General features: G+C 40.1%; 4 protein-coding genes and 2 non-coding genes across 7 annotated transcripts; 4 read left to right on the top strand and 2 right to left on the bottom strand.

The window, feature by feature from the left end:
* LOC111794176 lies at positions 1-136 on the top strand. Its single transcript, XR_002815066.1, has one exon. It is a non-coding gene; the product is annotated as a small nucleolar RNA Z247 (small nucleolar RNA).
* Positions 137-9,020: 8,884 nt separating this feature from the next.
* On the bottom strand, positions 9,021-9,156 carry LOC111794177. The gene has a single exon (XR_002815067.1). It is a non-coding gene; the product is annotated as a small nucleolar RNA Z247 (small nucleolar RNA).
* A 1,424-nt stretch (positions 9,157-10,580) lies between these two features.
* LOC111793208 (E3 ubiquitin-protein ligase RGLG2-like) lies at positions 10,581-15,049 on the top strand. Its single transcript, XM_023674986.1, has 12 exons — positions 10,581-10,933; positions 11,422-11,676; positions 11,764-11,848; positions 11,931-12,071; positions 12,160-12,273; positions 12,354-12,451; positions 13,720-13,799; positions 13,888-13,993; positions 14,093-14,220; positions 14,308-14,476; positions 14,563-14,619; positions 14,699-15,049. The coding sequence occupies exons 2-12, from the start codon at positions 11,437-11,439 to the stop codon at positions 14,777-14,779; spliced, it is 1,299 nt and encodes a 432-aa protein (XP_023530754.1). The 5' UTR covers positions 10,581-10,933; positions 11,422-11,436; the 3' UTR covers positions 14,780-15,049.
* A 1,097-nt stretch (positions 15,050-16,146) lies between these two features.
* Positions 16,147-18,305, top strand: LOC111793213 (28 kDa ribonucleoprotein, chloroplastic). The gene is made up of 4 exons (XM_023674994.1): positions 16,147-16,772; positions 16,869-16,970; positions 17,529-17,810; positions 18,029-18,305. The coding sequence occupies exons 1-4, from the start codon at positions 16,302-16,304 to the stop codon at positions 18,089-18,091; spliced, it is 918 nt and encodes a 305-aa protein (XP_023530762.1). The 5' UTR covers positions 16,147-16,301; the 3' UTR covers positions 18,092-18,305.
* A 120-nt stretch (positions 18,306-18,425) lies between these two features.
* LOC111793217 (protein-L-isoaspartate O-methyltransferase 1-like) lies at positions 18,426-21,753 on the bottom strand. Of its 2 annotated transcripts, none has more exons than XM_023674998.1 (4): positions 21,497-21,753; positions 20,489-20,759; positions 19,585-19,749; positions 18,426-18,914 (listed from the first exon to the last, which is right to left on the bottom strand). In XM_023674998.1, the coding sequence occupies exons 1-4, from the start codon at positions 21,500-21,502 to the stop codon at positions 18,664-18,666; spliced, it is 693 nt and encodes a 230-aa protein (XP_023530766.1). In that variant the 5' UTR covers positions 21,503-21,753; the 3' UTR covers positions 18,426-18,663. The 2 variants fall into 2 exon arrangements, with proteins under 2 accessions (XP_023530766.1, XP_023530767.1); XM_023674999.1 differs by lacking the exon at positions 21,497-21,753 and adding an exon at positions 20,869-21,474.
* An 855-nt stretch (positions 21,754-22,608) lies between these two features.
* On the top strand, positions 22,609-26,115 carry LOC111793198 (protein SIEVE ELEMENT OCCLUSION B-like). The gene is made up of 7 exons (XM_023674976.1): positions 22,609-23,413; positions 23,502-23,606; positions 23,742-24,187; positions 24,287-24,396; positions 24,475-24,617; positions 24,710-25,192; positions 25,291-26,115. The coding sequence occupies exons 1-7, from the start codon at positions 23,204-23,206 to the stop codon at positions 25,906-25,908; spliced, it is 2,115 nt and encodes a 704-aa protein (XP_023530744.1). The 5' UTR covers positions 22,609-23,203; the 3' UTR covers positions 25,909-26,115.
* The last annotated feature ends 589 nt before the right edge of the window (positions 26,116-26,704 follow it).

Below are 26,704 nucleotides of genomic sequence, written 5' to 3' on the forward strand. Positions count from 1 at the left end.
CGAATAGAGGATGAAGAACTCATCGCCTACATGCTGCAAGGACTTGGTCCAGATTATGATCCTCTAGTCACAAGCATTACAACCAGAACAGATGTATACACTGTCAGCGACGTGTATGCTCACATGCTGAGCTATGAGATGCGGCACTTGCGTAAGGGTACATTTGAGCAACTTTCATCTGCTAACAATGTCAATAGGATATCCATTCGTGGAGGTGCCAATGGAGGTCGAGGTAGTCGCGGTCGTAGTCGTCAGTTAAATAGTGGTCATGGACAATCAAGGCGTACTGTGAACAATCCTGGACGTCAACCATCAAAGACACAAAGCAGCTCAGGCATTGTCTGTCAGATTTGTGGTAAGCCCAATCACGATGCTTTGCAATGCTGGCACAGATTTGATCAGGCATATCAAGCCGAAAATAATCTCAAACAAGCAGCTTTGGCAACAAGTGGATACACTAGTGACACAAACTGGTATGTTGACACTGGAGCCACAGATCATATCACCAATGACCTAGAGAGGCTTACCACCAGAGAACGCTACACTGGCACCGACCAAATTCAGGTTGCAAATGGCGCAGGTTTGTCTATCTCTCATATTGGGAATTCATTAATTTCTGGTTCATCTCTTGTTCTGAAACATATCCTATATGTTCCTAAAATCAATAAGCACCTAATTTCAGTACAAAGACTAGCATCTGATAATAATGCTGTTGTAGAATTTCACCCAAACTATTTTTTGGTTAAGGACCGAGTCACGAAGAAACTCCTGCTCCACGGTAGATGTAAGAATGGCCTATACGTTCTACCGCATAATTTCAGTCAAGCCTTGCTGACAGCCAAACTTTCGAAAGAACAATGGCACAGAAGGCTAGGGCACCCTGCATCTCCAATTACCATTAGAATTCTACAAGATAATAATTTAGCTATAGATACTAATATTCCCTCTTCCTCAATTTGTAATGCTTGTCAATTAGGGAAAGCACATCAATTGCCATTTGGTTCTTCTCAGCATGTATCTACAGCACCCCTTCAATTAATTCACACTGATGTATGGGGTCCATCCATTGCGTCAGTAAATAATTCCAAATATTATGTTTCCTTTGTTGATGATTTTAGTCGTTATGTTTGGATTTACTTTCTGAGATGCAAATCTGATGTTGAGTCTGTGTTCCTTCAATTTCAAAAACATGTTGAAACTATGCTAAATACCAAAATTCGCTCCGTCCAATCAGATTGGGGGGGTGAATACCATCGGTTACACAATTATTTCAAATCCACAGGCATTGAACATCATATCTCCTGTCCTCACACACACCAGCAGAATGGGTTAGTCGAAAGAAAACACAGACACATTGTAGAAACTGGCCTTGCTTTACTCGCTCAAGCCAACATGCCTCTATCCTACTGGGATGAAGCTTTCAACACAGCTTGCTTTCTTATAAATAGAATGCCCAGCCGAACCATACAACAAGACACACCACTTCATAAATTGTTTGGTAAAAGTCCAGACTACTCCATGCTTAGGGTGTTTGGCTGTGCTTGCTGGCCTAATTTAAGGCCTTACAACAACAAGAAACTGAGTTTCAGAACTACTAGATGTATATTCTTGGGTTATAGTTCTTCTCATAAGGGATATAAATGCTTAAATAGAAGTACAGGACGTATTTACATCTCTAGAGACGTGGTTTTCGATGAAAATATTTTTCCTTTTGAAGAATCTAAGCCACCAAACAAAACCACAAATCCACATCATCCTGTTCTACTTCCAGCCTTAGCCAAACTTGCTAGTTTTTACACTGAAAATGCTCTTACAGATATTGAACCAGTTGTTAGTAATTCCCATATGAATGATGGTCAAACTGATAATATTGCTAGTGACAACTTGTCTGGTGTCAGCTTATCTTCTGCAGATAATACAAGAAGTTCAGAGGAAATTGCAGAATATGAAGCTGAGAGCAGTTCGATCAATGCTCAAAACCAAACTCATGAACATGTGTCTGATCAACCAACTGAAGCAGCTAGTCAACATCCAATGCGAACAAGGTTGAGAAATAACATTGTACAAGCTAAACAATTCACTGATGGAACTATCAGATATTCAGAAACCTCAAGAAAATTCGCAAGCGCTGTAACTATCACAACTCCGATCATAGAGACTGCTACTGAACCTCGAAACCTGCAGGAAGCCATGCAACATCCAAGATGGAGAGGAGCAATGAATGATGAGCTCTCAGCGCTAAAACGAAATGCCACTTGGGATCTAGTTCCACCCAAACCTGGAATAAATCTCATTGATAGTAAATGGGTGTATAAAGTGAAAAGAAAAGCAGATGGGTCAGTTGAAAGATTAAAAGCAAGATTAGTTGCCAAAGGATTCAAGCAAAGATTTGGTGTTGATTACACTGATACTTTTAGCCCTGTGATCAAACCGTCAACAATCAGGGTCATTCTTTCGCTAGCAGTAACCAAGGGCTGGAATATGAGACAAGTTGATATCCAAAATGCATTTTTGCATGGAATTCTGAAAGAGGAAGTGTACATGCGACAACCACCAGGATTTCAAGACTCAGCCAAACCAAAGAATTACATATGCAAGCTCAAGAAAGCCCTTTATGGCCTGAAACAAGCCCCAAAAGCTTGGCATTCAAGGTTGACTGGAAAACTTATTGAGTTAGGCTTCAAGGCTTCAGTAGCTGATTCATCTCTTTTTATTCTCAAAAACAGAGAGATAACTATCTATATGCTCATCTATGTTGATGATATAATTATTGTGAGCTCCTCTGATCAAGCAACCGAAAGGTTGATTCAGAAATTGAAAATAGATTTTGCAGTAAAAGATTTGGGTGGTCTTGAGTATTTTCTGGGTATTGAAGTCAAGAAAACACGAGATGGTATCATACTGTCACAGAGACGATATGCCTTAGATTTGTTGAAAAGAGTAAACATGGAAAAATGCAAACCTATGTCTACACCAATGGGTTCTGCTGAAAAATTATTCAGAGAACAAGGAATACCCTTATCAGCTGAAGAACAATTCAAATACAGAAGTACAGTGGGAGCACTACAATATTTGACAATGACTAGGCCTGATTTGGCATTTGCTGTCAATAAAGTGTGTCAATATCTTCATACACCTACTGATGCTCATTGGGGTGCTGTGAAGAGAATTCTTCGTTATGTTAAAGGCACACTAGCATTAGGAGTGAAAATTCAGAAATCAACCATGATGTTGTCGGGGTTTTCTGATGCTGATTGGGCTGGTTGTCCCGATGATCGACGTTCAACTAGCGGCTTTGCTGTATTTCTTGGAGCAAATCTAATCTCATGGAGTTCCAGAAAACAGGCTACAGTGTCAAGATCAAGCACCGAAGCAGAATACAAGGCCATTGCGAATCTTACTGCAGAAATGATTTGGATCAAGTCATTACTGAAGGAACTGGGCGTGTATCAATCAAAGGCTCCTCGCCTCTGGTGTGACAACCTCGGAGCTACATATTTAACTTCAAATCCAGTATTTCATGCTAGAACGAAACATATTGAAGTTGATTTTCATTTTGTTCGAGAACAAGTAGCACGTAAAGCAATGGAAGTTCGGTTCATTTCATCAAGTGATCAAGTAGCTGATATCCTGACAAAACCACTGTCTAAAACTCCTTTTACTACACATTGTAACAATCTCAACATGTACAAGACTTGTTGGGATTGAAGGGGACTGTTAGAATTGGTCAATCCATTAGAATAGCTTGAAGTTAGTCATGCCATAAAGATAGGCTTACTTCGTTAGTTTCCTATGAAATCGGATCTATTAGTTAATCTTTTGCCAATATAAATAGAATATGTCCTCAATAGTGTGAGGTACAGTTTTGCATAAACTTGATATGGTGATTCCCAACATTCTTATACATCCCATACAGTATGAGCGTGTTACGATGGATGCAAGAGATCATGAATTGAAACCCGCTAACATACTTATCTAATAGTTTATGATATAACCACACAGTACAATAAAACCCCACAACTGATGTGTGAGTGGACAGTAAGCAATTCATGTTTGGTGTCGGGTGCCTCTAACAAGGAGTTGCCATTGCCACGAGTGGAAACTTCCTATGAATGACTACCCCGGGCAATCCAGACATGTCCAAATCCTCCCCAGCCGCTCCATTAGGCAACTTCCACTCGAATTTATGCACCACATTTGCTAAAGCTATCTCAATTATTGGCGTCACAAACGCAATTCCAGGACACCCTCTGCGCCCTGCACCGAATGGGACTAACTCGAAATTCTGACCCTTAAAATCCATCGAACTCTTCATAAACCTCTCCGGTCGAAACTCCTCTGCTTCTTCCCACACCTCTGGGTCTCTTCCGATGGCCCATGCATTGATGATTACCCGAGTGCCGGGATTGATATCGTATCCCTTCAACTTAACGTATTGAATCGATTCTCTGGGGAGAAGAAGTGGGATTGGTGGGTGTAGCCGCAATGTTTCCTTGATTATTGCCTTCAAGTAAGGCATCTTTTCTATATCCTCCTCCTCCACATACCCTTTCTCGCCCACTATTTCCCTCATCTCACTCTTCAATTTCTTCATGCTTTCTGGGTGTTTCAACAATTCTGACATTGCCCATTCTAATGCTGTGTATGTCGTGTCTGTGCCTGCTGCAAACATGTCCTGTAATCAAAATCACAACCAAACTAAAGTGAGCCAAGTAATAAGTTGATAGCTTGAGAAGAACAGAGGCGGGGCCTTACCAAGATTAAAGCTTTTATGCTATCCATTTCAAGAGGGAAACCAACGGAGTCCTCTGTTTTGATACAGAGTAGAGTATCCACCAAGTCATTGTGTTCATCTCTGTTCTCCGGATGGACATGATCTTGAATCACTCTATCTAAGAAAACATCCAGCTCTTTGGCTACCCTCTTCGCTTGGACGTCTAACCCAGTAATGCCATCGATCCAACCCAGCCATGGAATGAAGTCTCGAATGCTAAAACTCGCCATTGATTCCCCAAATTGCAAGAGAAGGGACCTAAACTTCGTCCCGTCTTCACCAATCCCATATTTTCTCCCTAAAGCCACCCTGCAAATCACGTCGTTGGTCAGTCCAGAGAAGAGTTCAGTCAAGTTAACCGAAAGGGGATTGTGTTGGATGTTGTGGATCATGGCTTTGACTTCTTGTTCTCTAACACAACGAAATGATTGGACCCTGTTGTTGCTCAAAAGGTGGAGCACGCCAATACTTCTTATCTGCCTCCAATATTCGCCATAAGGATATCAAGTTTATGCAAAACTGTGCCTCACACTATTGAGGACATATTCTATTTATATTGGCAAAAGATTAACTAATAGATCCGATTTCATAGGAAACTAACGAAGTAAGCCTATCTTTATGGCATGACTAACTTCAAGCTATTCTAATGGATTGACCAATTCTAACAGTCCCCTTCAATCCCAACAAGTCTTGTACATGTTGAGATTGTTACAATGTGTAGTAAAAGGAGTTTTAGACAGTGGTTTTGTCAGGATATCAGCTACTTGATCACTTGATGAAATGAACCGAACTTCCATTGCTTTACGTGCTACTTGTTCTCGAACAAAATGAAAATCAACTTCAATATGTTTCGTTCTAGCATGAAATACTGGATTTGAAGTTAAATATGTAGCTCCGAGGTTGTCACACCAGAGGCGAGGAGCCTTTGATTGATACACGCCCAGTTCCTTCAGTAATGACTTGATCCAAATCATTTCTGCAGTAAGATTCGCAATGGCCTTGTATTCTGCTTCGGTGCTTGATCTTGACACTGTAGCCTGTTTTCTGGAACTCCATGAGATTAGATTTGCTCCAAGAAATACAGCAAAGCCGCTAGTTGAACGTCGATCATCGGGACAACCAGCCCAATCAGCATCAGAAAACCCCGACAACATCATGGTTGATTTCTGAATTTTCACTCCTAATGCTAGTGTGCCTTTAACATAACGAAGAATTCTCTTCACAGCACCCCAATGAGCATCAGTAGGTGTATGAAGATATTGACACACTTTATTGACAGCAAATGCCAAATCAGGCCTAGTCATTGTCAAATATTGTAGTGCTCCCACTGTACTTCTGTATTTGAATTGTTCTTCAGCTGATAAGGGTATTCCTTGTTCTCTGAATAATTTTTCAGCAGAACCCATTGGTGTAGACATAGGTTTGCATTTTTCCATGTTTACTCTTTTCAACAAATCTAAGGCATATCGTCTCTGTGACAGTATGATACCATCTCGTGTTTTCTTGACTTCAATACCCAGAAAATACTCAAGACCACCCAAATCTTTTACTGCAAAATCTATTTTCAATTTCTGAATCAACCTTTCGGTTGCTTGATCAGAGGAGCTCACAATAATTATATCATCAACATAGATGAGCATATAGATAGTTATCTCTCTGTTTTTGAGAATAAAAAGAGATGAATCAGCTACTGAAGCCTTGAAGCCTAACTCAATAAGTTTTCCAGTCAACCTTGAATGCCAAGCTTTTGGGGCTTGTTTCAGGCCATAAAGGGCTTTCTTGAGCTTGCATATGTAATTCTTTGGTTTGGCTGAGTCTTGAAATCCTGGTGGTTGTCGCATGTACACTTCCTCTTTCAGAATTCCATGCAAAAATGCATTTTGGATATCAACTTGTCTCATATTCCAGCCCTTGGTTACTGCTAGCGAAAGAATGACCCTGATTGTTGACGGTTTGATCACAGGGCTAAAAGTATCAGTGTAATCAACACCAAATCTTTGCTTGAATCCTTTGGCAACTAATCTTGCTTTTAATCTTTCAACTGACCCATCTGCTTTTCTTTTCACTTTATACACCCATTTACTATCAATGAGATTTATTCCAGGTTTGGGTGGAACTAGATCCCAAGTGGCATTTCGTTTTAGCGCTGAGAGCTCATCATTCATTGCTCCTCTCCATCTTGGATGTTGCATGGCTTCCTGCAGGTTTCGAGGTTCAGTAGCAGTCTCTATGATCGGAGTTGTGATAGTTACAGCGCTTGCGAATTTTCTTGAGGTTTCTGAATATCTGATAGTTCCATCAGTGAATTGTTTAGCTTGTACAATGTTATTTCTCAACCTTGTTCGCATTGGATGTTGACTAGCTGCTTCAGTTGGTTGATCAGACACATGTTCATGAGTTTGGTTTTGAGCATTGATCGAACTGCTCTCAGCTTCATATTCTGCAATTTCCTCTGAACTTCTTGTATTATCTGCAGAAGATAAGCTGACACCAGACAAGTTGTCACTAGCAATATTATCAGTTTGACCATCATTCATATGGGAATTACTAACAACTGGTTCAATATCTGTAAGAGCATTTTCAGTGTAAAAACTAGCAAGTTTGGCTAAGGCTGGAAGTAGAACAGGATGATGTGGATTTGTGGTTTTGTTTGGTGGCTTAGATTCTTCAAAAGGAAAAATATTTTCATCGAAAACCACGTCTCTAGAGATGTAAATACGTCCTGTACTTCTATTTAAGCATTTATATCCCTTATGAGAAGAACTATAACCCAAGAATATACATCTAGTAGTTCTGAAACTCAGTTTCTTGTTGTTGTAAGGCCTTAAATTAGGCCAGCAAGCACAGCCAAACACCCTAAGCATGGAGTAGTCTGGACTTTTACCAAACAATTTATGAAGTGGTGTGTCTTGTTGTATGGTTCGGCTGGGCATTCTATTTATAAGAAAGCAAGCTGTGTTGAAAGCTTCATCCCAGTAGGATAGAGGCATGTTGGCTTGAGCGAGTAAAGCAAGGCCAGTTTCTACAATGTGTCTGTGTTTTCTTTCGACTAACCCATTCTGCTGGTGTGTGTGAGGACAGGAGATATGATGTTCAATGCCTGTGGATTTGAAATAATTGTGTAACCGATGGTATTCACCCCCCCAATCTGATTGGACGGAGCGAATTTTGGTATTTAGCATAGTTTCAACATGTTTTTGAAATTGAAGGAACACAGACTCAACATCAGATTTGCATCTCAGAAAGTAAATCCAAACATAACGACTAAAATCATCAACAAAGGAAACATAATATTTGGAATTATTTACTGACGCAATGGATGGACCCCATACATCAGTGTGAATTAATTGAAGGGGTGCTGTAGATACATGCTGAGAAGAACCAAATGGCAATTGATGTGCTTTCCCTAATTGACAAGCATTACAAATTGAGGAAGAGGGAATATTAGTATCTATAGCTAAATTATTATCTTGTAGAATTCTAATGGTAATTGGAGATGCAGGGTGCCCTAGCCTTCTGTGCCATTGTTCTTTCGAAAGTTTGGCTGTCAGCAAGGCTTGACTGAAATTATGCGGTAGAACGTATAGGCCATTCTTACATCTACCGTGGAGCAGGAGTTTCTTCGTGACTCGGTCCTTAACCAAAAAATAGTTTGGGTGAAATTCTACAACAGCATTATTATCAGATGCTAGTCTTTGTACTGAAATTAGGTGCTTATTGATTTTAGGAACATATAGGATATGTTTCAGAACAAGAGATGAACCAGAAATTAATGAATTCCCAATATGAGAGATAGACAAACCTGCGCCATTTGCAACCTGAATTTGGTCGGTGCCAGTGTAGCGTTCTCTGGTGGTAAGCCTCTCTAGGTCATTGGTGATATGATCTGTGGCTCCAGTGTCAACATACCAGTTTGTGTCACTAGTGTATCCACTTGTTGCCAAAGCTGCTTGTTTGAGATTATTTTCGGCTTGATATGCCTGATCAAATCTGTGCCAGCATTGCAAAGCATCGTGATTGGGCTTACCACAAATCTGACAGACAATGCCTGAGCTGCTTTGTGTCTTTGATGGTTGACGTCCAGGATTGTTCACAGTACGCCTTGATTGTCCATGACCACTATTTAACTGACGACTACGACCGCGACTACCTCGACCTCCATTGGCACCTCCACGAATGGATATCCTATTGACATTGTTAGCAGATGAAAGTTGCTCAAATGTACCCTTACGCAAGTGCCGCATCTCATAGCTCAGCATGTGAGCATACACGTCGCTGACAGTGTATACATCTGTTCTGGTTGTAATGCTTGTGACTAGAGGATCATAATCTGGACCAAGTCCTTGCAGCATGTAGGCGATGAGTTCTTCATCCTCTATTCGCTTGCCAATGGCAGCAAGTGTATCACCAAGATGTTTTACTTTACGAAAGTAGTCAGCAATTGTCATGTCCTTTTTCTGGATAGTAGAGAGTTCCATACGGATCTGCATTGCTCTTGCTCGAGATGTGGAAGCAAATTGTCGCTCCAGCGTAATCCAGGCTTCTCGTGCAGTGGTGATTCCAACCATCGTGCTGAGAACCTCCTCAGTGACTGATGAGTTGATGAGGCTGAGTACCAGCTGGTCCTGGGGGTACCAGACTGTGAACTCAGGGTTGATGATAATTTTGCGATTCCCTGTTTCTTCACTTGGTTCAACGGCGATCGTCTGGCTTGGTGCAGGCATGGATCCATCCACAAAACCAACAAGGTTTTGGCTACGCAAGTAGGGAAGGATTTGGGTAGACCACAGTAGATAATTTTCTTGTGTAAGCTTAACACTAATCACCTGACTGATCGACGGAGAAGACATTGTGTTGTTTGGGATTGACATGTCTAACAGCAGAGGCTATGGATCTCGTGGATCTTATTTCGGCTCTGATACCATATCAAGTTTATGCAAAACTGTACCTCACACTATTGAGGACATATTCTATTTATATTGGCAAAAGATTAACTAATAGATCCGATTTCATAGGAAACTAACGAAGTAAGCCTATCTTTATGGCATGACTAACTTCAAGCTATTCTAATGGATTGACCAATTCTAACACACCACGTATGATTAGATTGTTCTATTGCATGTCTATATAGAATGACTAAGTATGCTCTGCTACTGTAACAACTCAAGTCCACTAATAACAAATATTGTTGTTTTGGACTTTTCTTTTCAAGCTTCTTCTAAAAAAAATCGTGTCTACCATAGAGAGGTTCTAGTCCTACTCCAACCAGTGTTTCGCAGGATAACCGACTTTGAGACTAGTCCTACTCCAAACGTGTTAATGAGGACGTTGGTCCACAGGAATGGATTGTGAGATATCTCATATTGGTTGGAGAGGAGAACAAAACATTTATTGTAATAAGCATTTTAAAATCTTAAAGAGGAGTCGGAAAGTGAAAATCCAAGGAAGACAATATCTGCGGACATGGGCTGTTACAACTATGTACCAAAAGATTACTCAGACACGATAAACTGGCTCAATCGTACATTTTTATGATATACACTTTGACCAAAGTTTGGTGTAAGACAAGTATAGGTTAAAATACAAAATTAAAAAAAAGTGAAATAATTTAATCAAAACCTGATTTTGTAAATCAGAAAAAATATATATATATATATATATTTTTGAGTATACTTCCAATTATTGGTAGAAGAAACATTATCTACGAAATCTAAATCTGTTTTTTAATCATAAAGTTTTCAATGAGTCAAAACTTTAATAATAATGCGAAAGCTTTTCTTTTCCCCTAAGATTCGGTTTTACGATATGGGAATAACTTTTGAAATTGCTAAAAGAAACGAAGGATAGAGCCATGGTGTACGAGCCAAATCGGCGAGTAAATTGGCAATCAGTAAGAACAACTTCATTTTGGCTGCGGAGGAATCTTCCTAGAAATTCACCAGCGCCAAGTATATAGTACATGAAGCAATCCATTGTATTTGAAACAACCATCACTATCGATTCTTCTCAAACTTACTTCTCTGGCCGTGAACTTCTCCGCCATCGCCTAATTTCATCGCCTTTTTCGTTTCAATCGCAGTACCCTTGCTTCTCTACTTGTATCTTCTTCAAGAACTAGTTCGGTTCGTTCTCCAAATTGCGCCCTGATTTTCCAGCTCTGTAAGTTTTATTCCCCTTTTCAACTTCTTATATTCTTCCGTGATTGGATTCTGCTGATGAATTTTTGTATTTGGAATTCTGGATGTTTGTTATTTGCTCTGATCTGTGAGGGAATGTGGCTGAAACTTTAAAATGCAGCTGTTTAGGTCGACTTTGTTTAGAGTAATGGATGATTATATTCTCTGCTTATCTCGTGAAATTTAACCCAAATCTTTGTCAAATCAATGAACCTGAATATTAGCATTGCTTCTACAAAATTCGAGTTTCGTTTTATTTTGAAGAGGGTTGGAATTGGATTGCCTCTAGGAAATTTGGGTTTCTTGCAAAAGTTCTCGGATTAATCAGTATCATCTTTACCTTTTGGACTCTTGCTGATTTTAAACCTCTTTTCTGTTCTGGGGTTTGATTTGTGAAATGTTGTCTCCTCAATATGTAAAAACTATGAGATTTTCCACTTAATGATACTTGCAATCACCTTCATTCTGCAGAGTTCTTGTAAAGTAATGGGAGGGAAAAGTTCTAAGCAGGGAAGTTCAAGATACATTTCGTCTAGTCGGTCTAGCTCACAGCAGTGGAGTCATTTCGGTTATCCGGAGTCGGCATATGCTCAACCAAGAACCACGCCGCAGTATCAATTTGCTCCTCCGACTCCGGGGTATGGAGGAACTCAGGCCCCAGGGGCAAGAAAGAGGGTGGAGAGGAAATATTCAAGGATAGATGATCACTATAATAGTTTAGATCAGGTCTAGCTGTAATTCCCGTCGTAAGACTTTTATCGACACTTTATTTCGATGTGAAAGTTATTTATGTTTCTTTGATTCTCTTCACAGGTTACTGCAGCATTGGCTAGTGCTGGCCTGGAGTCTTCAAATCTTATTGTTGGTATAGATTTCACAAAGAGCAATGAGTGGACAGGTTCATCCTTGCTTTGGCCATTCAATGTTATGATCTATCACTTTAATAGCATGCGCACATGCTAATGATGCCTTTTATATAGGTGCAAGATCATTTAACCGTAGAAGTTTGCATCACATTGGAGATGAGCCAAATCCCTATGAACAAGCAATAGCAATTATTGGGCAAACGTTATCGTCATTCGATGAGGATAATATGATCCCTTGCTTCGGTTTTGGAGATGGTATTTCTTTGTGCAGTCGATCTATATTTTGAACACATGTTTGTTTCAAATTAACAATGGTGAAGTATGTCACTCTAAATGTTGGCAGCATCAACTCATGACCAAGAGGTTTTCAGTTTTTATCCAGACGAGCGATTCTGTAATGGATTTGAAGAAGTGTTGAGTAGATATAGGGAACTCATGCCTCATCTTCGACTAGCAGGTTGCAGTCTGTCTGTTTGCTATTACACTTCTGTGTTAGCTTTTACTTACTATACTTCCATAATTTCATTTCTGGGACAGGGCCAACATCATTTGCCCCTATTATCGAAATGGCTATCACAATCGTAGAGCAAAGTGGCGGCCAGTACCATGTATTGGTAATAATAGCTGATGGTCAGGTACTTTCATCTCTATTCCCACCGACTTCAATTTTGATTGTTTTGGACTTCATGTTTATAACATATCTTCCTATTTGTTCCCAGATACATAAGAAATGAGAAATTATATTAACAATATTAGTTTCACAATGAGCCATGGAAGTATGATACCTTTTAATTTGAGTCTGAGAATCAGAAACAAAAATTGCAAGTGCAGCGAGTGTAGATCATAGGCAGAAATAATGTGTCAAAATTTCTAATTTTGGAAGGATTTAGAAATCTTCAGGGCCCTTCTCATTCATTATCGTGGCTGATTAAATTGAGGGTTCGGTCAGTTTTATTTATGAACCAATACACTGCTTGTTCAGAAATTTATTGTAACAGCCGCCACCACTCACCGCTAGCAAATATTATCCTCTTTAGGTTTTTCCTTTCGGGCTTCTCTTCAAGGTTTTTAAAGTACGTCTGTTTGGGAGAGTTTTCCACACCCTTATAAAGAATGTTTTGTTCTCCTCCCCAAACGATTGAGATCTCACAATCCACCCCCTTCGGGGCCCAGCGTATTCGCTGACACTCGTTCCCTTTTCCAATCGATGTGTGACCTCCAATCCACCCCCTTTGGGGCCCAGCGTCCTTGCTGGCACAGAGTCCACCCCCCTTTGGGACTCAGCCTCCTCGCTGGCACATCGCCCGGTGTCCGACTCTGATACCATTTGTAACAGGCTACCGCCACCGCTAGCAGACATTGTTCTCTACGCGTCTTCTAGGGAGAGGTTTCCACACCCTTATAAAGAATGTTTCGTTCTCCACCACAACCGATTGAGATCTCACAATCCACTCTGATCTTCGGGGCCCAGCGTCCTCGCTGGCACTCATTCCCTTCTTCAATCGATGTGGGACCTCTAATCCACCCCCTTTGGGGCTCAGTGTCCTTGTTGGCACACCACCTCGTATCCACCCCTTTCGGGACTCAACCTCCTCACTAGCACATCGCCTGTTGTCTGACTCAAATTTTATGAAACGCGTCTGCAAGGGAGAGAGGTTTTACACTCTTATAAAAAATGTTTCGTTCTCTTCCCCAACCGATGTGGGATCTCACAGTTATCATGATATAATGCGAGTTTAATATTAGTGGTAAAGATTGGGCATTATCAGCGAGTGAACAGTGATTTTCATTATTCATGTGGTCTCTAGAGTCTCCAGCCTGTCTGATGTCTGTGTCGGGTACCAACACTGAGACAAATTTTTTCATGGTGGCTGAAAAATATAGTTTGTATTCTCTTTGACAGGTTACAAGAAGTGTTGATACTGAGCGTGGGCAGTTTAGCTCACAGGAAAAGAAAACCATTGAAGCAATTGTGAAAGCTAGGTAGGTTCAAGTTATCTAAAATGGACAGAAATGGCGTTGTTCGTATTCCCATACCACGTAACGTCCCTAACTTCATAATGAATTGCAGCGAATACCCTCTGTCGATTATACTAGTTGGAGTAGGAGATGGACCTTGGGACATGATGAGGGAATTTGATGACAATATCCCAGCTCGAGCCTTCGATAACTTCCAAGTAAGTATTGTTTGCTTCTATAGCTGAACTTGCTTCTGTTATTGTTTGAAGTGTTTAACACAGTCTGAGAAATGCTATTTTTGCACTTTGATTCTGCAGTTTGTGAATTTCACAGATATAATGTTGAAAAATATGGATCGATCAAGAAAGGAAGCGGAATTCGCTCTTTCAGCACTCATGGAAATACCTTCTCAGTATAAAGCAACAATAGAGCTTGATATTTTGGGGTAATAACAAGATTTCAGAGTAATATAGTAGAGCATTCCTATCAGTTTTTCTTTTTTAAGCCATATTTTCTTTCATTGCTCCACCAGTGCCAGTAGAGGGAAGGCAATTGACCGGGTTCCTCTTCCGCCTCCTCGTTACGGTCCTAGCTCCCAAAAGACCTCAAACACGAGCAGTTCTTGCACAACACCACCCTCAAATGGTGGAGTTGCTCCTGTCCGATCTGCGCCTCCTCTAAGTTCGGTTTCTGATGACCATGTAAATGCTTCTTTTACCTTTGTTTTCATTTTACTTGGTACAATAATTGGAAACGGAAATGAAGATTTTTACACTGTCTGGTGCAGACTTGTCCCATTTGCATCACCAATGCAAAGGATATGGCTTTTGGCTGTGGACATCAGGTAATAGCATTGCCAAGTTTTTTATGGCTGGCTGAATGAAACATTACCCAAAAGAACACTTACCTTCTACTATCTGCAGACATGCTGTGAATGTGGACAGGATCTTGAGTCGTGCCCCATATGTCGCAGCTTTATCCAAACTAGGATAAAGCTTTATTAGCAAAAACTCCCTGCTGAATTCTCATGTCCAACATCAACTCCAGCTTCTTGCTCGAGTACAAGGTGTCGTTGACGTGGTGAGTACGATATCATTTGTAAATATCATTAGTTTTTTCCTCGACGTTCCATAAAATGTCTTGAAATGATGTTTGTTAAGCCTCATGGAAGCAACAGGCGCCTCAAATTCTTTCAGAAAACTAGTTCTTGCATTAGTTTGAATGTAATTACAATATCTTTAGTGGGCAGTGAGACTCGACTTCTCATTACATTATCACCAGCTACATTGAACTCTACCTACCACTTCACAGAAAGATACGCTTGCATTGATTTCTATAGGTTATAGAGATTAGTGGACTAAGTTGTAGGCTGACTTTAGTGTAATAATCCAAGTCCACTGCTAGTAAATATTGTTCGTTTTGGTCCATTACTTATCGCTATCAGCCTCATGGTTTTAAAACGCGTCTGTTAGGGAGAAGTTTCCACACCCTTATAAGCCACAGTATGGATGTTTCACAAGACACCATCACACTGATAGGACGATTCTGTGGCAGATTCGGAGCCTACTCGAGCACCGAACCGAGCCGATGTGTAGTTGACATTAAAGAAGAGGAGTTTACGTATGAATCTGGAAGTGGACTGTTAATGGTCAAGCTTGAAAATGGTTCCATTTCAAGAGATATAAAGTTTGTATATTGATACGTGGAGCATGTTAAGAGTGACTGCTAGGAATATTTTGCTTGCGGGAAGAATCACACCATACCATTTGATAACAAGTGTTAGTTGAGGTATGCGTAAGTTGACAATTCTTGATATGAAAAAACCTAAATCGATATGAATAGAAGATGTCTCGTTCACTTGTTTTTCTCGGTCGAACTGTGAGATCTCATATCAATTAGAGAGGAAAACGAAACATTTTTTATAAGGGTGTAAAAACTTCTCTCGAGTAGACACATTCTAAAAACTTTGAGGAGAAGCTTAAAGAGGACATTATCTATTAGCGGTGGGCTTGAGCTCTTACACGAACTCTATTAGACCCCATTAATGAAATTGTGGTCGACTACTCCTAGGTATCTTCCCCAAAGAACTAGGCTGATATGATTAGCACTTAGGTACACGTAAGTTGACCCGAATACTTATCAATATATAAAAAATATTAAGAAGTGAGATATCGAACCATCAACTCGCTTATTTAAAAAAAAAAATAATAAGAAAATGGAACAAGAGAAAGAAAGATTATGGGCCAAAAAAGATTTTGAGGCCCAAAGGAAGATGAGTGGACTTTGTTGTGTTGAGCCTAAAAATCTGCCGCGAATGTCTGGTCCATTTCATTCTGTTTTTGTTGCGATATTTTGTTAGGCGATAAGAACAGAGAGCGAGAGGCCATCTCTTTCTCTGTTCGCCCACTGCCTCTCTTATCCTTACCTCCTCCGCGTTGCTGTTAGGCCTCTCCTCTATAAACCCTTCTTCCTCAATCTCCTCCTCTCCTCTCCTCTCCTCTCCTCTCCCACCTTCGACTTTCACAAATGGCTTCTACTTCTGCCACTTCTATTTTGAAACCCTTATCCAAGGCCGACCCTTGCCTTCTATCCCTGCCCTCTGTATTCACCTACAGAGCCCCACAGTCCTTTCTCTCTTTCCCTTCCAAGTTCATCCCCTTTCACCTTTCTTCCTCCCATTCCTCTGTCTTTTTCCCCTCAAAGAAGAAACCCCATCTTTCTTCCCTCATTGCTTCTGTGGCCCAAGAAGACGACACCATCACCATTGACCAGAAACTCGCCGGCGACGAAGAAGGTTGGGAGGCTGAAGGCGAAGAGGTTGGAGGAAGTGAGGCCGAAGGGGGGCTTTTGGAGTTGGGAGAGGACGAGGAAGAAGAAGGGTCTTATGTTGAACCAAATGAAGATGCTAAGTTGTTTGTTGGGAATTTGCCTTATGACGTTGATAGTCAAAAGCTAGCAATGCTCTTTGAGAAGGTTGGAACTGTGGAGATTGCTGAGGTGAGTGTTAAGACTTTGGTGAATTCAATGTGATGTTGTTCATTTTTTGTTCATTTTGGTTTAAGCTTTTCATCTGGTTGTGTGCGTGGATTGTAGGTTGTTTACAACAGAGACACAGACCAGAGTCGTGGTTTTGGGTTTGTGACAATGAGTACTGTTGAAGAAGCTGAGAAAGCCGTGGATGCCTTAAACCGTTATGTAAGATCTTGATGTTCACTCTATCTTGCACACATGATTCAACAACGATGTGCTCTTCTTGAAACCTTATCTTTATTTTGAAACTTTTTTTGTTGAATCATTTACTATCAAACTTATCTCTGCATTTAACCTATTGATTTAATCTCGAGGAGTTCAAATGATCTTCTTTCATGAATCTGAGTGCTTGGATGTGTAGTCTAGGAGTTAGCCATAAGGACCAACTTTTGACTGATGATTTCGTTGAATTGTAGCACCAACTGTTACTTTTTGTTGGTTTGAATGTTTGATGATGAGATTTTTGTCCATCTTTACTATGAGATCCCACATGGGTTGGAGAGGGAAACGAAACATTTCTTATAAAGGTGTGGAAACCTCTCCCTAGCATATACTTTTTAAAACCTTGAGGAGAAACTCAGAAAGGAAAAGCACAAAGAGACAATATCCGCACTCGGTGGGCTTGGGCTGTTACATGTTACATATATTGATGCTGATAATTCTCTTAGATATGCCATTTATTTGTTATGAGCTTAAAGTTAATTGTATTTTCTGGGCTTGTAGGACTTATCAGGGAGGCTGTTGACGGTAAATAAGGCTGCCCCAAGAGGTTCTAGGCCAGAACCCACACCTCGAACATTTCAATCCGCTTACAGACTCTATGTAGGTAACCTTCCATGGGATGTTGATAATGCACGCTTGGAGCAGGTTTTCAGTGAACATGGCAAAGTAGTAGATGCTCGGGTTCTTTTCGACCGGGACAGTGGCCGTTCTCGTGGCTTTGGCTTTGTTACCATGGCTGATGAAACTGGAATGAATGATGCCATTGCTGCTCTGGATGGACAGGTATGAAAATTGAGTTGCACTTAAACACACAACATAGACAATGAAGTTTGTATACCGATTTAGAATGATTTTTCAAATGCTGAAAAACGTCGTTTTTAACACTTTTGAACGTTTTTAAAAATCCTTTTTTTTTTGGAAGTCATTCCAAACATACTCTTCCAGTTCTTGAATCTCATCATCAAATGCTAACAAAAGGTTGTGAAATTTGAATTGTACAGAGTATAGATGGAAGGGCAATCAGAGTAAATGTTGCAGAGGAAAGACCTAGGCGCAACTTCTGAGGTGAACCAAGATGAATCCATGGACCTTTTTCTCTTGTTATGTGTTACCTTTTTTGTTTCCAGGAAGTATAGGTGAGTTTTTGTAGTGCCATTGTTTAGCCACCTTCGTAAAGGTATAATTTGATGTCCTTTATGCCTTTAAAATTTCAAGTCTGTTCTTAATTTGAATCTTGTATGAGTTAAAAGTTTCGTAGTCCATCTTCTTCTTGAATTATTACTCTCTCTGGATGGGATTGTCTTTTTCAATTAAAGTTATTGCATTTCTGAGAGAGATATGGCGTTCACTAGAGAGAGAGGGGTTATGAGAGGGTCTTTCGTGACCAAAAACAAATGATACAACAAAAAGAATACAATCGAATTATCAACCCTGTCAATGAAATTTTGTAAGTTCTAACGAGTCATCTTCTGTTTATCGTCTGTGATTGTCGAAAACAAAGGATATAACATCTTTATTTGGACTAAGTACACACATCTAGGATGATATGATTCAATTAGATGCGCAAAAGATCTCTTAAAGTTTCTATACAACGTTCTTGATAAAAGCAGCATCTGCATGGGATGAGTAAACTCGATCAGTTGTCACGTAGCTGAGCTTCTCGGCTGGTAAGAGGCACATAACGAACAGAAGTCTCGTTGTGGATGTTAACAGAGCCATCGGCATCTTTATCCACAACCATCAAATCCTGGAATATGTTCCCAACTGGAATCACCATTCTCCCACCTGGCTTTAACTGGTCAATGAGAGCCGGCGGAATTTCAGCAGCTGCTGCCCCAACATGAATAGCATCATAAGGTGCACACTCTGGCCAGCCCTGCCTGCCATCTACAACCATCCAATAACAAAGTAACCACAAACTTTCATTAACAACACACATCATCGAGTAGGACAAACGCGCCCTAGAATTAATACCCACATTCTACTTTTGCCATGTTAGATCTTCTCACCCTCATTAGCCACAACAGTTCACCGAAGAACATTGTTAAGATTAAAGTGTGAGCGCTGGGGAGGGAGGCGACACTAATGGATTTCTAAAGGAGAATTGAGCTCCTCAAATTTTCTCCTCATCTAGTTTCAAAGGGGAGAAATCTCGTTTTAGACGGGTTTAGCATGACTTACGTAGTAGTAAGAAGTTCTTAATTAAATTTAAGGATTTTTTAGAATGGCTTTAAGTTATCTACCCAAGAAGTAGCTTGAGATATTTTAAACAAAAATTCGAAGCACTCTGTAGTAATAGAACTCTAGTTACAGTGTTTTGTTTTCTAAGTGTTTCGCTCAAAGGGTAAAGCACTACTTTTAGAAAATATCTCGAACTTACCTTGTACTTTCAAGAATATACCATTCCAGTGCATAACGGGTGCACGAAAATTGCTTAACGGTCACTTCACTACATCCTTCATCTCTTTACGGCCAATTAAACTAAGGAACAGAGTTCTTTATTCTAAATCAAAAGAAAAATCTATGGCTCTAGAAAAGGGAAAGAAGACAAACATACCAGCAACGTGTAGAGAGAGGGAACCTTCTTTCAGTAAAGGAGCGGCAGCACTTTTATTAATATTCTCGATTGATGAAGCCACCAGCTCAGGAATATGTTCCACACCAACTGCACGACCTTCAGGTCCAATCATTAACGCAAAGCATGCAGTCAAATATCCCGTTCCTGCCCAGGAGAAATCAAACATGTAAATTCAACTTAAGTATATAGGAAGACCGAGGAAGGTCAAGGAAATGGCATTTGAAGTTGAAAATGCAAATTTCAAATGTGAAAAGGTAATAGAGTTGTATCTTTTTAGAGTAACCAACTTGCACTTTCACTTGGGTAGTGCATGTTTAGAGCACACTAAACCCCTTACAGGAAAGACCAGAATCATTCTTCTGCATTTCAATTTTTTTTCTTTTTCTTTTCACTCTCATAAGAAATGTTTCATTCTCTTCTCCAACCGATGCGGGATCTCACAATCCATCCCCTTGGGGGCCAACGCCCTCACTGGCACGCCACCCGGTGTCTAGCTTTGATACCATTTGTAACAGCCCAAGCCCACCGCTAGCAGATACTGTCCGCTTTGGCTCGTTACGTATCGCCGTCAGCCTCACGGTTTTTAAAATGCATCTACTAGGAATAGGTTTCCACACCCTTACGAGGAATGCTTCGTTCTCTTCTTCAACCGATATGGGGGATAATGCTAACCTTCAACGAAATGTCCAAAGTGATATCAAATCCCATCCATCTTTCAACAGTTGAAGCCCATCCAATCCCAAACCTCGCCCTCCACCCTCNGCTGATTAGAAATCCAGATTCAGAATGTCTCGAAGTCAAACATAATTAGGAATTCAACAGCAATGAAAAAAGTTACCAATTCAATCTTCAGAGCATAGAAGTTTTTAGTTAGATGCACAACCTGAGCCAACGTCCAAAGCGCGCATTCCAGGTTGCAAGTGTTTCTCCAACAATTGAAGGCAGGTTGCATGCATGTGAGGTGCAGATATAGTGGCATTGTAACCTATTGGCAAGGGAGTATCAACATAAGGTGGAGCATCATCGGGCACAAAATAGGCCCTATCTATACTCTCCATTACTTCAGACACCTTCTTCGACCCAACCACTCCATAGTTCTGGAGATTCTTCACCATTTCCTTGTTTGTAGCTATGCCACTTCCACTCCAGAACCTCTGCAGTGTGATTTAAAATGACATGGAACGATCAAACTTTCAACCAAAAACAAAGACATGAAACAAAAATTGAAAATGAATTCCTCAACAGAAACACGCCGAAACACACCAATAGAGCACAATTCACAAGGAGTTCCTAAAGCTATCTTCCCATCTCTAAACATTAATTTATAAATCCATCCATCTTCCAACTGATCCTTAGTTCATTCTCATCAACGCAAGTACCTTATCAAGCTCCGCAGCCTCAGAAGCAGAGCGGGTTAGGGACGAAAACATATCAGCATAAGATATACTACCAAAACCACACGAAATAAAACCACATGTATTGGAAACAAATACCTTGAATGATTAAAACTAACATCGATGAATTTATCAAGCAGTTTCAAAGGGAAAATTTAGTTCTCTACGGACCAAATTCGTATCATAAGAGAGGACTAAACGACAATTTACAAGCAAAAGATCATATACATCAGATTGAAAGAACAATTAAAAATCCAGAGAACAGAGAAAGATGAATTACGAATTCCAATTAAGGCGATATATTACCAGCTAATAATAATCAAAGCCTTCTCCTAGGTGAAAATCCTATACAAAAATAAAAAGATTTGGGTCGTCCGTGCACATACAAACACAGAATACCTTGAATCTCCAATTTCAGAAAACGAAAATTTTGTAAAGAAGAAGAGAGAATGGGTGGGAAGGAATTAGCGGTAGATAGAGAGAGAAGGAGAGAGTACCTTCATCCTGGAAAGAAGACAATTACGCGCAGACCGAAGTCGAGGTAAGACGGAGACGATACTGGTGGCGGTGGTTTTAGGGGCAGAAGAATTGATCGGAGGTAGGGCGGTGAGAAATCGGCGGTAGAGAGAAGGGGAGTGATGTAGTAGCGGCAACCATAAGCAAATGGGAGGAAAGATAATTGAGTAACACTCATTTCTCTCTCCGCCCTTCTCGTTTTTTCCAGTTAGCCTCCCTCTCTCTCTCTCTACAAAATCACTATTATTCTATAAATTAATTAAATACATTTGACAGCTGTCAAGTATATATCCATTCAGATGACTGGATGGAACGATCAGAGCCGTTGATGTTCTTACATTAAGGATTTAAGTTCAAATTTTATACAATTATTCTTTTAATAATTTATTAGACATTTTATAAACTCCAAAATATGGAATCATTCATTATTAGAACGTATATATATATATATATATATATATATATATATATATATATATATACACACAGATCCTAATAATAATAAAAATATAGACATAGGTATAAATATGTCTATTCTATTTTGTAGTCCTAGTAAGAATATCTTGTAGTCTTGGTAAAAAGAGGAAGGGTTAAGAATTTGCCTTGTGTGAGAGAACATTGTTCGAGGTTTCTTATCCTTCCGAATTCTTTCTCCACCGGCAAGTTTTGATGTCGTCTTTGCCATACGATTTACTTCAATTCCTTTTTTGATGAAGCATTCTACATTGGTTGGAGAGGAGAACGAAACATTTTTTATAAGGGTGTGGAAACCTCTCCCTAACAGACACGTTTTAAATCGATGAAGCTGACGATGATATGTAACAGACCAAATTAGACAATATCGACAAGCGATTACACCTGTAACTGCAAACACAAAAGAAATTTTTTAGGATGAATTAGATATACAAACGGTTCTAATAAGATTTTATTCTGGAACAAAATTGTGAAACAATGATCGGACTATTCGGCCTTCGAGATGGCAATTGGGGTCTGTAATCCACTATCATTAAGCGATAAAAAACATGAACGAAAACACGTATCATAATAATATATTAAAAAAAGAAGAAGAAGAAGAAGAAGTAGGGCCATACATTGCTTGGTGACATTGTCTTGAGAGAATTTAGCTTAGCAGCAACCAACTAGAGTACATTATTAATATCACCTAAAGAACACTATTGGTAGCATGAATCTCTTTTCATTATTTCACCTATCTTCCCTTTGTTCTATATAGCTTTCCCTTTTCTAACGCACACACCTTCCTTTCTTCTAATCACCACATTTATCCATAACCTCATTTCATTTTAAGATAATCATTACCTAAAAGCGATAAAGTTCCACCCTGCTCGCCTGGATGAACATAATAATTCCAAAGCTTCTTTTTGGCCCAAAGAACAGCAAAGACTTCCTAAAATTTGCTCTAAGTTCCCTCCCAGACCAATGCCATTTCAGGCTTCAATGGTATGAAACAGACAATCCTAGTCCCTTTATGAATATATATAATCCATGGAGTAACCAGCTTTCGCTTTTGTTTCAACTCTCCTTGCAAGCAAGGAACTACTTCACACTGCTTTATTCCATCTCATTATCTTATATAAACCTCTATCAACCAAATCCTAAATCACCCAACACTAAATTCTTCACTGTTTTCAACCCTTTTCTTGTCAGCTAACTCTTGTGTTTAGTTTGCTATGGCATCCCACACTCGCTCAGCTCCCAACATGCATAAACTCATCAAAAATGACAGGAGAATGTTATCCGCCTCTGATGATAATGCTATGACAAAGCAAATTCTTGCAACACATGCTCCCGATGGGCGCATGGTCGATTTCAAGCCGATTCTGTTCACCATTGAGGACGTTATCCGACGTGCCACTCCCGATATCGGGAACGTTCTAGATGTGAAACCTCTCTGATCTACTCCATTTGGCTTCCTTTCCTGCATACTTAACAGTTGAGACTGATGTGTGGTGTGGTGAAATGATGCAGGGCAATGGCCAGCATGAGGACATGTTGGAGGACCACATCGGCTCGGCCGAGATGGATGGCGCGCTTGAATCACTGACTTACGTCATACAGAAAGTCGGAGCCGAGGTCGAAAATATATACATTTGCTCTTTCTAACCGCCATTTCTGCCATGCTTAAGATGTAAAAGCTATTTTTTTAACTTCCTTTTGAGCTTTTTGACACTGAGACCTTTTGAACTTTTGATGTTTCTGTTGTTGCAGCTAGCATGTAAGTGTTCAGGTGGAGATGCACATGCCTCAACTATGGCTATACTGAACTTACTGTCAAATTACTCATGGGATGCAAAAGTGGTGATCACAATGGCTGCCTTTGCTGTGAACTATGGACAGTATTGGCTTTTGGCTCAACTTTACACAACCAATATGCTAGCCAAGGCTCTGGCTCTGCTCAAGCAATTGCCTGATGTAATGGAGAATTCCAGTTCACTGAAACCTCAATTTGAGGCGCTTAACAAACTCGTCAAGGCTATGATGGATGTAACGAAATGCATCGTCGAGTTCACCGAGTTGCCATCTCAATACATTTCGCAGGACACGCCTGCAATGTCAGTTGCCATAGCTCATTTTCCTACAGCTACGTATTGGACCATCAAAAGTGCGGTCGCGTGCACGTCGCTGATTGAAAGCCTCGTCAGCTTGACTCATGAGTGAGTGATGCACTGCAATATACTCAGAAACATCAGTCTAAAGCTTGAGCCTAATTTATAGATAAGGAATTAAAACTCTTCTTCACTGATATGTTTCAGGCGGATTATGTCAACCACCGAAGTATGGGAACTTTCGAGCTTGGCTCACAAGGAAACGAATATATACGAGCATCTCCGGACTCAGCTGGATCTTTGCTTACAACACATAGGTGAGCAATAACAAATTTGATAGCAATTTGCAGACCTTTAAGACTGTAAGCTGAAATGAAAAACACTAATATGAACAGATGGTAAGAAACATTTGGAGGCCTATCAGAATCTTGTGAGGATTTCAGAAACTCATCATCTAGACAACATGAAGTTCATCAGGGCCTTGATTTCTGCAAGAGATGACATACAGCCTCTCTATGATGGGACGTCAAAAACCACGGTTTGTTCACAAATCCAATATTCTTCAACTATCTATTCTGTTGAATCTAACTTCATTCTAAAGAGGGGGCTTTTTTGTTTTGGCACAAACAGGTTCACCTTGAAATATTGAAAAGGAAACATGTGTTGCTGTTGATCTCGGATCTTGATATCTCCCATGAAGAGGTTATGGTTCTAGACAACTTATTCAAAGAGTCACAACAACGACAGGAAATTCGATATGAGATAGTGTGGATTCCGATCATCGATCAATCGATCGAACAGCAAGGCAAGAATAAACACACGTTTAAGGAGGTGCAAATGATGATGCCATGGTTCAGTGTGCATGAGCCTTCAATAATTGAGCGCTCAGTCATAAGGTTCATCAAAGAAAAATGGAACTTCACAAAGAAGACAATCTTAGTAGCCTTAGATCCACAAGGAAAGGTGTCTTCCACCAATGCCCTTCACATGCTTTGGATATGGGGAAATCAAGCCTTCCCTTTCACATCAGAGAGAGAAGAAGCGCTCTGGAAAACAGAGAGCTGGAGACTCGAACTTCTCATAGATGGCATAGATTTATCTATTCTCGACTGGGTATCTCCATTAACCGAAATCTTTCACCATTTTTTTTAAACTTTGCAAATTTTTTTGAAGAACGACTGACGAAAGGGGTTTGTTTCTATTTTCATCAGGCGGCAGAAGGAAGATACATTTGTCTATTTGGAGGGGAAGACATGGAATGGATCAAGGAGTTCACAATGAAAACAAAACAAGTAGCAAAAGAAGCAAAAGTAGACTTACAAATGGCGTATGTGGGGAAGAACAATGCGAAAGAACGCGTCAGGAAAATCACCATCATGATTGGAGAAAACAAGCTCAGCCATTACTGGCCAGATTCCACATTGATCTGGTTCTTCTGGGCAAGATTAGAGAGCATGATGTACTCAAAATTAAACCATGGAAGAACAGTTGAGAATGACCAAATAATGCAAGAGATTATGACCCTTTTGAGCTTCGATGGAAGTGACAAAGGGTGGGCCATTTTCTTCGGAAGAGGAGGGGAAATGACAAGAGCCAAAGGAGAAACTGCTCTTGGTTGCATATTAGCATACGAGGAGTGGAAAACAGAGGTGGAAGAGAAGGGATTTCTGACGGCGTTGGCTGAGTATCTGCAGCAACTTAGAACCCCACATCACTGCAACCGCCTGATTCTGCCGGGACTGGCCGGAAACATACCGGAAAACGTGGTGTGTGCAGAGTGTGGAAGGGCCATGGAGAAGTACCTGATGTACCGATGCTGCGTGGAATGATTAAACCGAACTGGAAGAAGGGATATGGGAAGTTTGTTTGTCTGTTTGTTTTCCATAAATCTTTTCAGGCAGTTTATTTTGGAAAAGTTGTCTACTTTGATTGAGTTTTGTTGTTTCTTAATGTTGGGTATGCGTTTAAAGAGATCTCACCATGCGCTGTGTTTGGTGGAAGATCAAACCATAAATAAAGCTCTATCCTTTCTTTCTCTCCGTGTTCATGTTCAGACCTGCAAAAAAAAAACAAAAAAACAAAAAACAAAAAAACAGAACAGTCTGCAGATTCTGTGCCTTTCTCTTACGAAGACACTGTTTTAATCCCTCGTTGGGATTCCCTTTTATCTACTTTTGAAAGAGAGAGAGAGATTAGAACCAAGATTTCCACCTGCGTTCTTTGGAAATATTTAAAGTAAAGTTAAAAGTACACGTAATCTTTTTAATCATTTGCTCTCTTACCTTAAAATTCATTAGCTACAAACTAAAATATTGGAGCTACGAGGCACAATCTTCCCTTTCTTTCTGTAAATTTCCAATCACTATCACAATTCTCATGTTTAATTTACTTCCCCTATGTGGGATGTGCATGGATTTTTTGAAAAAGCAACAATAATAAGGAGTGGGATGTGCATGTGTGGGGCCCGTAGACAATGTCCATTCCGAAGCATTTAAAACAGTCAAGTAGATCCAACAGTTGATAATAAGTAGAAGACCACAGCAGTTGGCCCCTCAAAGCTTAATCCGTTGACTGGTGCATCCCAAAACGTGTAGTTTACTCGTAGACTTATATAATTAATTTTTT

Source organism: Cucurbita pepo, chromosome LG04, assembly GCF_002806865.2.
Source record: "Cucurbita pepo subsp. pepo cultivar mu-cu-16 chromosome LG04, ASM280686v2, whole genome shotgun sequence".
NCBI classification, from domain to species: Eukaryota; Viridiplantae; Streptophyta; class Magnoliopsida; order Cucurbitales; family Cucurbitaceae; genus Cucurbita; species Cucurbita pepo.

Bases quoted from the DNA above. Each gene is read 5' to 3' on its own strand.
- LOC111793208 (XM_023674986.1), top strand. From the start codon at position 11,437: ATGGGAGGGAAAAGTTCTAAGCAGGGAAGTTCAAGATACATTTCGTCT. The intron at 11,677-11,763 runs GTCTAGCTGTAA...TTCTCTTCACAG, and splicing joins ACTATAATAGTTTAGATCAG to GTTACTGCAGCATTGGCTAG. The intron at 12,072-12,159 runs GTATTTCTTTGT...AAATGTTGGCAG, and splicing joins TTGCTTCGGTTTTGGAGATG to CATCAACTCATGACCAAGAG.
- LOC111793213 (XM_023674994.1), top strand. From the start codon at position 16,302: ATGGCTTCTACTTCTGCCACTTCTATTTTGAAACCCTTATCCAAGGCC. The intron at 16,971-17,528 runs GTAAGATCTTGA...CTGGGCTTGTAG, and splicing joins TGGATGCCTTAAACCGTTAT to GACTTATCAGGGAGGCTGTT. The intron at 17,811-18,028 runs GTATGAAAATTG...TGAATTGTACAG, and splicing joins TTGCTGCTCTGGATGGACAG to AGTATAGATGGAAGGGCAAT.
- LOC111793217 (XM_023674998.1), bottom strand. The intron at 19,750-20,488 runs GTTGTGCATCTA...TCTCCTGGGCAG, and splicing joins CGCTTTGGACGTTGGCTCAG to GAACGGGATATTTGACTGCA. The intron at 18,915-19,584 runs GTATGTTTGTCT...GGATGGTTGTAG, and splicing joins CCTCTCTCTACACGTTGCTG to ATGGCAGGCAGGGCTGGCCA.
- LOC111793198 (XM_023674976.1), top strand. From the start codon at position 23,204: ATGGCATCCCACACTCGCTCAGCTCCCAACATGCATAAACTCATCAAA. The intron at 23,414-23,501 runs GTGAAACCTCTC...GAAATGATGCAG, and splicing joins ATATCGGGAACGTTCTAGAT to GGCAATGGCCAGCATGAGGA. The intron at 24,618-24,709 runs GTTTGTTCACAA...TGGCACAAACAG, and splicing joins ATGGGACGTCAAAAACCACG to GTTCACCTTGAAATATTGAA.